This window comes from Podarcis liolepis, assembly GCF_965112155.1.
Source record: "Podarcis liolepis genome assembly, chromosome: 16".
In the NCBI taxonomy this organism is placed as follows: domain Eukaryota; kingdom Metazoa; phylum Chordata; class Lepidosauria; order Squamata; family Lacertidae; genus Podarcis; species Podarcis liolepis.
Window position 1 is genome coordinate 42,247,873 of NC_139567.1, and position 13,756 is coordinate 42,261,628.

Here is a 13,756-nt window from a genome sequence, read left to right on the forward strand (position 1 = left end):
AATCCACAGCTCAGAGAGTCCTGGCAAGACTCAACACACACAGGCCTGGCCATCCAAATTTGCCAAAGTTGGCAGAGAAGGCGCCCGATGAATCTCTAGTGGCCGAGTTTCTTCTTGTTCTACAGTGAGCTTCACCAACGTAGGGGGGTGACCAGAGACATTCCTGCAGGTGATCTTTGCCAGGATATAAAAGGTTCAGGCAATCCCTGAGCTACCCTGGACTTCAGGGCTTGTAAATTAACCTTCTTCTTCTTCCTTGGCGATCACTCGTAGCCGAGTAAAATTGTCTTCCGTAAATGGACAATTCTGGGGTTGCGGCGCTCATCTCGCTTTATTGGCCGAGGGAGCCGGCGTACAGCTTCCGGGTCATGGGGCCAGCAGGACTAAGCCGCTTCTGGCAAACCAGAGCAGCACACGGAAATGCCGTTTACCTTCCCGCCGGAGCGGTACCTATTTATCTACTTGGACTTTGACGTGCTTTCGAACTGCTAGGTTGGCAGGAGCAGGGACCGAGCAACGGGAGCTCACCCCGTCATGGGGATTCAAACCGCCAACCTTTTGATCGGCAAGTCCTAGGCTCTGTGGTTTAACCCACAGCGCCACCTGCGTCCCCTATCTATATAAATCTATATATGAGAGACAAATATGTTGATGCTTAGAATCAGGGGAAAGAAGGCAGCCAAACTGGGTCAGTGTGGGTACCTGTGGGGGGATGACATAGTCTGCGACATCCCACAGCCTTTCGCCCAGCTCAGAGGTGTTGGTGAAAGCCACGCCTTTCACCTTGGTGATGACGGAGCTCTGGATAGACGTATCCACATCCTGGTAGCCTTTCTTGACCACGAAGACCCACCTGGAAATGCAACAGAGCGTGAAACAACAGTCGACACAGAGTTTTCTGAATCAGGGGCTAAATCAGAGCTGTGATGGATGGCTGGCCTTCTGGACATGCCCAGGGGCACTCTTTTTTTTCAAATGGTAATTAACATCCCATTCGTTTCTTGACTTCGCCTTTCCTTTGGGAAGGGGTCATAGCTCAGCGGTGGAGCATCTGCTTTGCATGCAAAAGGGCCCGGGCTCGGTTCCTGGCACCTCCCAGTCAGTCTTGGCCAGGGGTGGCCATTTCCAAAGAGACTGCCAGTGATCTACAACAGATTATATCACGATCTACCTGTTGGACGTGCCTGGTCTAGACTGCGAGAATGTTCAGGGATGCAGGAGAGGATATATTGTTTGATTATATCCTTTCCAACTTGTGTTAACAAGTTCCACAATTTAGCAGAGTAACATTCCCCCCTTTAAACTCGCAGTGGATGCGTTTGCTCAGGCTCGCTATAGCCTCTAAAACACGTTTTAAAGGTAATTCCCCATTTAGTCCCTCATAAAAAGATCAGACACGACACAGTCTTCTATATAAAAGTATTAAAAGAGTTTACTCACTCACATTCTGTTCACAATTGGATCCCAGAATCAGACTTAGCTTAGAAAAGTAACATACACCTGGAAACTATCTCATAAGGAGACAGTCCCTTTGTCCTCTCTTGGCTGGAAGCCAAGATAGCATCATAGGCTAAGCAGATGTTGCTTCTTTGACAAATGTGGTCAGAGAGAGATGGCTGACCAGTCCTGCTCTGTTGTTACCTGGACAGGTGAGGCCACGCCCACCTCTAGTCACATGCAGAGGAAGTCTGTCCTAGCTTAGGAGAAACAGGAAGTTCCGACTGGCTGGTCCAGACATCCCCTTTTATGTCCACTCTAGGGATGTTGTACTTGACTGCTCTTGTGTTTCAATAAAATGCATGCTGTACTGAGCTAGATAAACTCAATAAAATGCATGATGTACTGAGCTGGATAACTTGGTCTAAGGCAACTCCCTCTGCTCTTATTTAATCACCTTTAAATCCAGAACCACGAGTACTAGAACTCTTGTTTTGTATCTCAGGGAAGCCTCTGCTTTGCACGCAGGGGGGTCAGGGTTCAATCCCCATTGCCTCCAGGTAGGGTAGGAAATTCCCTTGCTCTGAAACTGTGGACTGGGAAACGACTCCCTGCGCGAAACCCTGGAGAGCTGCTGCCAGTCAGTGTAGACAATACTGAGCTGGACTGAGCCGGTCTGCTTCAATAAAGGAAGCTGCTAATGTTCCATCAGAAGTCAGTTCTTGCCTTGGGCGAAATTAAAAATCAGGGTTCAAACCAGGAACAAAAGAGACGGAGAATGTCCTGTGTGAGTGTCTGGAGGCGGTTGGAGGATGGATGGCGGGTGAGGTTGAATCCTGACAAGACAAGGCAAGACAAGACAGAAGCTGTGGCTGGATGGTTACGTGGGAGCCGGTTGAAGCTAAATCCTTCGAAGACAGAGGTCCTGTGGCTGGGACGGGGCGATATGGGATTGGGGGGGCAACTCCCATCTCTTGCAGGGGCGCAATTAGTGCCAGCACCGTCTGTTAAGAGTTTGGGTGTAATCTTCGACGCCTCCCTTTCCGTGGAGGCGCAGATTGCAGCTGTAACAAAGGCGGCATTTTTCCATCTCCGCCAAGCTAAGCAGTTGGCTCCTTACCTCTCTCGCCCTGACCTAGCCACTGTGATCCATGCGACGGTCACCTCCAGATTGGATTATTGTAACTCGCTCTATGTGGGGCTGCCCTTGAGACTGACCCAGAAACTCCAGCGGGTGCAGAATGCTGCAGCGAGACTCCTTACGAGGTCTTCGCTGCGAGATCACATTCACCCGGTGCTATACCAGCTGCACTGGCTCCCGGTGGAGTACAGGATCAGATTTAAGGTGCTGGTTTTAACCTTTAAAGCCCTATACGGCCTAGGACCCTATACGGCCTGGAACACTCTGTCACAAGAGACCAGGGCCCTGCAGGACTTGACATCTTTCCGCAGGGCCTGCAAGACAGAGTTGTTCCGCCAGGCCTTTGGCCAGGGCACAGCCTGACTCCCTCCCTTGGCAATCTTCGCAGAGCTCTGGCCCAATGGTTGCCAGTGGCTTGAATTAATTAATTTTACAATGAATGATTTTAGAGTGTTGTTTATGTTATACTTTTATACTGTTTTATTGTTGTTAGCCGCCCTGAGCCCGGCTTCGGCTGGGGAGGGCGGGATATAAATAAAATTTATTATTATTATTATTATTACTGCTTTTGGGGGACAGGTGGCGGGATGGTGTGGAGGACTCCCTGGTCCTGAATGGGATAACTGTGCCCCTGGAAGACCAGGTGCGCAGCCTGGGAGTCATTCTGGACTCACAGCTGTCCATAGAGGCACAGGTCAATTCTGTATCCAGGGCAGCTGTCTACCAGCTCCACCTGGTACGCAGCCTGAGACCCTCCCTGCCTGCGGACTGCCTCGCCAGAGTGGTGCATGCTCTGGTTATCTCCCGCTTGGACTACTGCAACGTGCTCTACGTGGGTCTACCTTTGAAGGCGACCCGGAAACTGCAACTAATCCAGAATGCGGCAGCTAGACTGGTGACTGGGAGCGGCCGCCGAGACCACATAACACCAGTCCTGAAAAACCTGTACTGGCTCCTGGTATGTTTCCGAGCACATTTCAAAGTGCTGATGCTGACCTTTAAAGCCCTAAACGGCATCGGTCCAGTATACCTGAAGGAGCGTCTCCACCCACATCATTCAGATCGGACACTGAGGTTCTGGCGGTTCCTTCCCTGCGAGAAGTGAGGTTACAGGGAACTAGGCAGAGGGCCTTCTCGTTGGTGGCGCCCGCCCTGTGGAGCGCCCTCCCATCAGATGTCAAGGAAATAAGCAAGTGTCTGACTTTTAGAAGACATCTGAAGGCAGCCCTGTTTATAATAATAATAATAATAATAATAATAATAATAATAATAATAATAATAATAATTTATTTATTTATTTATACCCCGCCCATCTGGCTGAGTTTCCCCAGCCACTCTGGGCAGCTCCCAATCGAGTGTTAAAAACATCACAGCAGAGAAGCTTGTAATGTCTGATATTTTATTGTGTTTTTAATATTTTGTTTCGAAGCCGCCCAGAGTGGCTGGGGAAACCCAGCCAGATGGGCGGGGTATAAATAAATTATTATTAATTATTTTTATTTTTATTTTTGTTGTTGTTGTTACTACTACTACTACTACTACTACTTTGGAAGGGGTTTCATTTCCAGGAATATTTCCAGCTGGAAGCTAGAAGTCCTGGGAATTGCTGCCAGTAGCACCTAGGCACTCATTGGTGTCTCCCTTTGTGAGTCTCTGGATGACCAGGACTCCATCCCTCCTGATGCACAGATTGGATTGTGGACTGACTCCTTGCCCTTCTTTGGAATTCTCTGCATACCTCAGCCGGAACGGCAAGGCAAAGCTTCTCTTCACTGGCTTCTCTATGGGGAGGATAAAGCATTCCCTGTTGAATTTCTGCCTGTCACACACCTAGTAAAAGTCACCGCAGCCATGTGTGGTGGGGAGAGAAAGCTGGTGGCATTCTCAGGGGGTGGGGAGTCTGCTTTCTTCCTAAACGAAATCTTGAAGGTATCACCACCTCCACGTGGCTTAAATTACTAACTTGCCGAGCCCAGGCGGAAGCAGGGAATTAAATGTACCGTAATTAAACGCTGACAGCTGCGTCAGAAAGTATGTCGTTCGACAGCCACGTGCCACGTAAATGACTGTCACATCCTTGAGCGCCCACGCGTCAGAGAGGCATCTTGGCTACAGGGAAGCAATTTGCTCTCCTTTGATGTCTACAGGGATCTGGGTCATCACATCAGCCCTCTCCCAAGTGAAAACTCGTGCACGCTGCCCTGACAGAAAAATTAAAAAAGTGCAACCCATAGTATCTCCCTAAGGAAAGTAGAATTCTGCAACTTATAGAAAAAATGCTGTGTTTTAATTGCACTCATAATGATGTTAATGTTTCTCTTGGCTTCTGTTCCCCAGCTCAAAGGAAACTGTGTAATAATAATAATAATAATAATAATAATAATAATAATAATTTTTTATTATTACTATTGCCCCACCCACTCTGGGCATCTGCCAACAGAATAATAATAATAATAATAATAATAATAATAATAATAATAAAGGTAAAGGGACCCCTGACCATTAGGTCCAGTCGTGGCCGACTCTGGGGTTGCGGCGCTCATCTCGCTTTACTGGCCGAGGGAGCCGGCGTACAGCTTCCGGGTCATATGGCCAGCATGACTAAGCCACTTCTGGAGAACCAGAGCAGCGCAGAAATACCGTTTACCTTCCCGCCGGAGCGGTACCTATTTATCTACTTGCACTTTGATGTGCTTTTGAACTGCTAGGTTGGCAGGAGTAAGGGACTAAGCAACAGGAGCTCACCCCGTCGCGGGGATTCGAACCTCCAACCTTCTGATTGGCACGCCCTAGGCTCTGTGGGTTAACCCACAGCGCCACCCGCATCCCTAACAATAATAATAATAGGCGATAAAACATCAAACATTAAAAACTTCCCGATACAGGGTTGCCTTCAGATGTCTTCTAAAAGTCAGATAGTTGTTTATTTCCTTGACATCTGATGGGAGGGCATTCCACAGGGCGGGCGCCACCACCAAGAAGGCCCTCTGCCTGGTTCCCTGTAACCTCACATCTCACAGTGTGGGAACCGCCAGAAGGCCCTCCTTGGAGCTAGGCCTTAGTGTCCGGGCAGAACGATGGGGGCAGGGGGACAGATGGTATAACGGCTTGATCTTATATTTTTTTAATTACGCATTGTTTGCTGCTTCCTATTTGCTAAGCACAGCCTGAGGATCAACTCCCGCCCGGAAACCCATCCCCACTGTGGAAGGATGTGTGGATCCAGAATTGGCCTCCACAGTCACTTAGGGACTCATTGTTAAAACCGTGTTTATGGAAGACAATCTTACTCAGCTATGAGTGATTGATAAAGAAAGAGAAAAATAGGGAGGACTTGTCTGCTTGCCACCTCGAGCTCCACGGAAGAAAAGAAGGATACGAACAGGAAAAATGAGCAGAGGAACAGATTCCAAGAAGCATCAGAACCAGAGGGGAGGAGATGGATGGCAAGAGAGGATGAGGATACTGGTGAGCTTTCACAACCGGATGTCAGATGCTCATCGAGACCCAACAAAGGCATTCCAGCGCCACAACCGTCCTACCTGCAAGGTTGGCGCAACCCCTAGAACTAGGACAATCTGCCTGACCTATCGCCTTAGGCTCCTTCTTGGAATCTACTCCTCTGCTTCTCCTTCAGCATCTGTGCTGAAGAAGGACATCAACTCAGGGAAGTGAATGACGGCTTGTGTTTCTTCCTCTGACTCAGGGGTCAGCAAACTTTTTCAGCAGGGGGCCGGACTATATATCCCTTAGACCTTGTGAGGGGCCGGGCTATATTTTGAAAAAACAAATGAACGAATTCCTATGCCCCACAAATAAGCCAGAGATGCATTTTAAATAAAAGGACACATTCTACTCATGTAAAAACACGCTGATTCCTGGACCGTCCGTGGGCCAGATTTAGAAGGCGATTGGGCCGGATCCAGCCCTTGGGCCTTAGTTTGCCTACCCCTGCTCGGACTCATCTGGCCAGAGAAAGAAACAGAAGCTGTTATGTAGTGTAGTTTCACCCTGGGCCAACAGGGGGGTACTGTATATAGTTTTCACTCAGGTCTGTAGATAGTTTTCACTCAGGTCCGCGCCAGTTATTTTAGGCGGGAACTCTGGGCTGTTGTGGTTACAATGTTGACAGCCGGCTGCCTATAAATACAGGCCGGCTGAGCTGTTTGCAGTCAGTTCTATTCCAGCTTACCATAATAAAGAGCTACTTGAAGAAATCGCTGTGCCGGCTGCTATGTCAACCCACGACTTAACACTGGCGACGAAGGTGGGATGGATGGACATCAGAGCACAGCCAGATGCGGCCAGCCTCTGAACTGAGCTGAATCACTGAGCTGAATCACAGAGCGAAATCACTGAGCGAAATCACTGGGCAGAACCAATTCAGAGCTGACTGTTCTGGCTAGAGCACTGTGTTCCATCCATCGCCCTTCACGCCGGCATCGGAATCATGGCTTCACTTGTGCCTCTACCGCCGTTTGCGCCAGCCTCTGAATCATGGGACTCCTACCTCGCTCGGTTCGACTGCTACCTCCAAGCCAACAAGCTGACAGCAGTATCAAAGGATCGGAAGCGGGGCCTATTCCTCAGCCTCTGTGGGCCTGAGGTGTTTGAGACGGCCCGAGCGTTGGTTGCGCCTGAAGCAGTCCAGGCAACACCATGGGACACGATCCAAGAGAAGCTCCGCAACCACTACGCACCGAAGCCGTCCAAGATTGCTGCCCGCCATGCGTTCTACCACCGGAACCAGGCAGAGGGGGAGTCAATCAACAACTACACCACCGCCCTGCGACAGGCTGCAATGCACTGTGAGTTCCGAGACTTAGACGATGCCCTGATGGATCGAATCGTCTGCGGGGTCCGGGACATCCATCTGCAACGGCGTCTCCTAGCCAAGCCAGACCTCACGCTACAGAAAGCCATTGAGGAGGCTGTGGCCTCAGAAGCTGCTGAACGCTCCGCCCAGGAGATCCGCAAGTCCAGCAGCCCGCGTCTTGCTAGGGAGCCAGTTCCGGTGCATCATGAAGAGGCCAGCAGTGAGGAGGCATCCTCCAGTGAAGACGATGACGTGCACCAGACAAAGCGGGAGCGCAGGAAGTTCCAACAGAAGTCCAAGGGCCAACCGGAATGTGCTGGCTGCGGAGGCAACCATTCCCGTGCCAAGTGTCGATTCAGAGACGCCATCTGTAGGAAGTGTTCCAGAAGGGGCCACATCGCTAAGGTCTGCCGATCGGCTCCGTCTGACACCCCCCCTTCATCGACTCGCAAGTCCAAGTCTTCACTCCAGTCTGCCAAGGAAAGTTGTTTCGCTCTCACCAACTGCCGCTGCCCGTCTGGAACCACGATTGGCCAAACCGACTCGCCTACGCGACGCAAGCTGAACGTCACGGTGCTCATTGAAGGAGCTCCATGTGACATGGAGATCGACACCGGGTCTGCCCTGTCCATCGTGTCATGGAGCACCATCAAAAGACTGGTACCCAGAGTGTCCAAAAGGCAACTCGACTCTCACCGCGTACACCTGAGAGACTACCAGGGAAACGACATTCCCGTGGTAGGCGTTGGCCGGTTCCGGATCGCCTTCAAGGATTTTTTGGGCCTGCTCCGGTTGGTGGTGGTCGAAGGTCAGCGGCCAAGCCTCCTAGGGCTAGACTGGTTTGATGCCCTCGGCCTGGAAGTCACCGGCATCAACTGCATCTCTAACGCAGAGACTGAGGGTCTGGTCAAAGACTTTGCCGAGGTTTTTGACGGCACCTTGGGCCAATATACAGGTACGCCCATCTCCTTTAGCCTTGATCCACAAGTCGCCCCCATCAAGCTAAAGCCACGCCGGGTTCCTTTTGCTCTCAAGGCTAAGGTGGACGAACAACTGGACAAACTGATCGCCCAAGGAGTTTTGGAGCCGGTTGACCACGCAAAGTGGGAAACTCCCATCGTCACGCCGGTCAAGCCAGATGGGTCGGTGAGAATCTGCGCTGACTACAAGTGCACGATCAACAAGGCACTTCAGCAGCACGCTTATCCGGTTCCTGTTGTCCAACACCTGCTGCATTCCCTGGGTGAGGGTAAGGTCTTCGCTAAGCTGGACCTTGCCCAAGCCTATCAACAACTGCCAGTCGATGATGCCACTGCTGAAGCCCAGACGATCGTCACCCACCGGGGGGCATTCCGTTGCCGCCGGTTGCAGTTCGGGGTGAGTGTGGCTCCTGGCATCTTCCAAAGCCTTATGGAGCGTCTCCTGCAAGGGCTTCCGGGCGTGGTACCATATTTTGATGACGTCTTGGTGTCTGCAGACTCACACCAGCAGCTGTTCGAGCGCCTCCGTGCCGTGCTGACCAGGTTCCAGGAGGCCGGGCTCAAGGTAAAGAGGGAGAAGTGCCAGATCGCCGTTCCACAGGTAGAGTTCCTGGGCTATCTTATCGATGCCTCCGGTCTTCATCCAACCACATCCAAGATCCGCGCTATCCAGCAGGCCCCCACCCCAAAGAATAAAACGGAGTTGCAGGCATTCCTGGGGCTGCTGAACTTTTATAACATGTTCCTGCCCCACAAAGCTACAGTGGCTGAGCCTCTTCACCGACTCCTTAGCACTAAGACGCCTTGAGCCTGGGGTCATCGGGAGACGGCGGCCTTCAACGCAGTCAAGGCTCTCCTTTCTTCAGACAGTGTGCTGGTACAGTACAGTGAATCCAGGCCGCTGGTCCTTGCCTGCGACGCCTCACCTTTTGGCATCGGTGCTGTCCTTAGTCACCGTTTTCCAGATGGAAGAGAAGCACCGCTCGCCTACTTTTCCAGGACACTATCTCCGACGGAACGGAATTACAGCCAGCTCGACAAGGAGGCATTGGCACTTGTGGCTGGAGTGAAGAGGTTCCATGAATACCTCTATGGCAGGACTTTTGACCTCATCACTGACCACAAGCCACTCCTGGGCCTCCTCGCCGGTGATCGTCCAACTCCACCAGTCCTCTCACCACGCATGCTGCGATGGACTGTTTTCCTGGCTGCCTACCACTACCGGCTCATCCATCGCCCGGGGAAATCGATGGGCCATGCCGACGCCCTCAGCCGTTGCCCTCTTCCAGCATTTGTGGAAGACCCGGCTCCAGCTTCATCGCTCCTTCTGATTGAGGATCTTCCGGCAGCGCCTGTATCGGCTGCCACTGTGGCCTCCGCATCTGCCCAGGATCGCACCATCAGCCGGGTGCTCAACTGGGTGTGGAGGGGGTGGCCACAAGGGCCTTTTGCATCGGAGTTCCAGCCCTTCGCAACCAGACAACATGAACTCTCAGCTCATCGCGGCTGTCTGCTGTGGGGAGACCGCGTCGTGATTCCCCAGGGACTCCGTCAGCGCGTCCTGGAGGCTCTGCACGTTGGCCACCCGGGAATTGTCAAAATGAAGGCGTTGGCTCGGTGTTACGTCTGGTGGCCTAATATGGACGATGCCATCACTGCCTGGGTGTCCGCCTGTCAAGCGTGCCAGGAGTCGAGGCCTGCACCACCGGCAGCTAAGGGACACACCTGGGAGACGCCAAAGACACCCTGGTCGAGGGTGCACATCGATCTGGCTGGCCCCTTTCACGGCCGGACCTTTATGGTAGTGGTGGACGCCTATTCCAAATGGCTGGAGGTCGCCCTGATGCCCTCCACCACTACCGAAGCTGTCATCCGGGTGCTGCGAGGCCTGTTTGCAACGCATGGGTGTCCTGATGTCCTTGTCTCTGACAACGGACCGCAGTTCACGTCAGGCACGTTTGAGCGGTATCTTTTGGGACTGGGCATCCGCCATGCCCTAACGGCACCCTTTCATCCATCCAGCAACGGGCAAGCGGAAAGAATGGTGCGCTCGACAAAAGAGGCACTGGCGCGCCTGGACCGGGGAGACTGGCATGAGCGGGTTGCCGAATACTTGTTCGTGCAACACATCACCCCTCATGCGGCCACAGGGAGGAGTCCTGCTGAACTGCTTATGGGCCGCCTCCTCAGGTCACCGCTCGACCGGCTACACCCAGACTTTGCCGTGGCTGAACCCCCAGGCTGTGCCAACGCACCACGGTCATTTGTCCCAGGAAACCAGGTCTTTGCCCGGAACTATGTGGGGGACATCCCTTGGGTGCCAGCCACAGTAGTGGGAGTCACTGGACCTCGCTCGTACCAGGTGGCACTCGAAGACGGACGCTTGTGGCGACGGCACATAGACCAGCTTAGGCGCAGGGTGGGGGACTTGGACACTACCGAGGTGCCCCCAACTGCGCTTGCGGCTCCAGAAGAGACACGTACAGATGGCGAGGCCCCACCTACACCTCCCTCGCAAACTGCCAGCGTGGAGCCGAACCAAGCCGTTTCAGAACAGACTCAGACCACTCCACTTGCGGAGGCTCCACCCACAGCAGCGGATCCAGGGGAGTTGGTTCCAACGCCACCTAGGGTCGCACCACAGCCTCAGCGAGAACTGTGTGGCCCTCCGGACTTGGCTACCAGTCCCCGGCGGTCTGGCAGAGTTTCCAAGCGCCCAACTTATTTAAAGGACTATGTTGTTGGACAGGTATCACTGTTGGTCTAAGTATGGGAAATGTAACCGATATGCTTTTGTGCCTAATTGAACCATTACGCGTAGTGCTGTATATAAGGAAACCATTACGATTGTAACTAACGCCTTATCTCGGTGGGGAGGGGTGTTATGTAGTGTAGTTTCACCCTGGGCCAACAGGGGGATACTGTATATAGTTTTCACTCAGGTCTGTAGATAGTTTTCACTCAGGCCAGTTATTTTAGGCGGGAACTCTGGGCTGTTGTGGTTACAATGTTGACAGCCGGCTGCCTATAAATACAGGCCGGCTGAGCTGTTTGCAGTCAGTTCTATTCCAGCTTACTATAATAAAGAGCTACTTGAAGAAATCGCTGTGCCGGCTGCTATGTCAACCCACGACTTAACAGAAGCCTTTGTCAAACTGGTATTTGATGGAGGGACATTTGTGGATTTGCCCAGTTCCTCTTTTAAAGCCAAATGGACAAAACTGATGAATGGTGTCGAGATGGCAAAACTCACGGGAAGAATTAGAAACCAGGAAGAGGTTTAGCAGCATTAAGATAAATTCAGCTGTGCAAATAAGTTTTGACGGATGTAATAATGGAACACTGAACGGTTTTGTTTTTGTAAAATACGCAGGGATTTATGATATGCAAAATGAACCACGGAAAGGGAAGTCGTTGATATTTTAAGGATGTTGAAATAAATTGCAAAACAGAAAATTTAAACACACCCACCCACACCCAGGAAGAGGAGGTCTTTAATAAAGAATGGGGAAAGTTTATGATTTATTTGGGGGGAGGGGAACTGTTGTAAACTATTACATACATTGGTAGGATTGACAGAAAACTTGTGGTAAAGATTTGAACTAAGGATTTATAAAAATAGAGTTACGACAGAGATGCAGAAGGGGAAATCATTACATTCAGATCCACGACGGGGGGAGGGAAGTCAGAAGGGGTTATATGTATATGTATTTAATCCATTCGTTTATGCAAAACAGAAAATACAAAAATAAATTATTATTTTTTCAAAAAGCCATCCAGATTGGGGGCCAATCACTATCTTGTGTGGGAGAGAATTGCCAGAAATGAGGGAGATTTTCAAGGGGGGCAGTGATGGGCAGCAGCACACATGGCTTGCCTGGCAGGAGAGAGCCCCTTTTAGCCCTATAGGCACCTGCCCCCTAAGTGGTTGTCCTTGGGCTGCCACCTCCGTGGGACGTGAAGTCACGGTGGGCCACGCCTGCTCCCAAATTCTGCAGCACCGCCGATCACTGCGCTAAAGCATCCTCCACGTTGCTGCCATGGCAACCTGATCTGTGCTGAATGGGGCTTTGCAGAAGAGCAGCTGAAAGCCAGTTGCAGGCAGAGGACAGAGTCAGCCCCAATGGTCCATCTAGCTCAGTGTTGTCTGCACCGACTGGCAGCAGCTCTCCAGGGTTTCAGCCAGGGAATATATCTCAGCCCACCCTGGGGCTGCCATTGGGAACTGGACCTGAGACCTTCTGCATAACCACCGAGTTCTGAGCATTCCCTAAAAACAAAGCAAGATTCTCATCCTCATGGTCTGGAACAAAAAGTTTAATCAGGAGTACTAATTCAATAGATAGCGACAGTCTGGAAGAACGCTTGGCCTTGTCTACACGCACTGACTGGCAGAAGCTTTCCAATAGGGGGAGCTTTCAATCCCCCTAAGATGAGATTCTTCATCAATGCAAGAAGAAGAAGAAGAAGAAGAAGAAGAAGAGTTTGGATTTGATATCCCGCTTTATCACTACCCAAAGGAGTCTCAAAGCGGCTAACATTCTCCTCTCCCTTCCTCCCCAACAACAAACACTCTGTGAGGTGAGTGAGGCTGAGAGACTTCAAAGAAGTGTGACTAGTCCAAAGTCACCCAGCAGCTGCAAGTGGAGGAGCGGGGAATCGAACCCACTTCACCAGATTACGAGACTACCGCTCTTAACCACTACACCACTCTGGCAAGGAATCGAACCCAGAACCTTTCAGAGAATCATCGAGTTGGAAGAGACCCTGAGGATCCAGGCTTCCTCAGTCTCAGCCCTCCAGATGTTTTTGGCCTACAACTCCCATGATCCCTAGCTAGCAGGACCAGTGGTCAGGGATGATGGGAACTGTAGTCTCAAAACATCTGTCTCAATCAGAAAATCCATGCTGATTTAAATTCTCACACGTCCTTCTATAACTTGAGCACCAGATTATTTGTAAAGGAACTGTGGTTTTTAAAAGAAACCCGTGGATAACGGAAGGATTCCCATTTTCTTCCTGAGCCCCACGACCATTTTCAGCCCCACCACCAACTCCATTTTGTACCGACTCAACAAAACAAGTCTCCTTTAAACCTCCAGTGGGACGGGGACATTGCAGGTTTGTTAATATATGCAGATGTTTTAGCTGATTAAATCAATCCATTCAATGGATCCATTAATCATCTGAGTCTCTGTGCAGTTCCCAAATGCACTTCCAAAGCGCTTGGAAAACAGAGGTTTATTTCTGAATAAATATGCCCAGAATTGTAAATTTTTCTGACAGGTTGGACAGCAACACACACACACAAACACGCTTTTGCTGTGAAGCATGTTGGAAATAATAAATTCTGCATTCAGTCCTCCTGGAAAAATCCGTGCA

At 51.0% G+C, this 13,756-nt stretch overlaps 1 protein-coding gene across 2 annotated transcripts in view; it reads right to left on the reverse strand.

Annotated features, from left to right (window-relative positions):
- P2RX5 (purinergic receptor P2X 5) overlaps positions 1-13,756 on the reverse strand; it is a 44,916-nt gene that overhangs the window by 27,937 nt on the left and 3,223 nt on the right. Inside the window, exons 1-2 of one of the 2 annotated variants that reach the window (XM_083480066.1) lie at positions 1,445-1,576; positions 703-853 (exon numbers count right to left, since the gene is read on the reverse strand). In XM_083480066.1, coding sequence (XP_083336192.1) covers positions 703-853; positions 1,445-1,446 — 153 coding nt within the window. In that variant the 5' untranslated portion in view covers positions 1,447-1,576. Of the gene's footprint in view, positions 1-702; positions 854-1,444; positions 1,577-13,756 lie in introns of those variants that run through there. The other variant, XM_083480065.1, reaches the window with a different exon arrangement.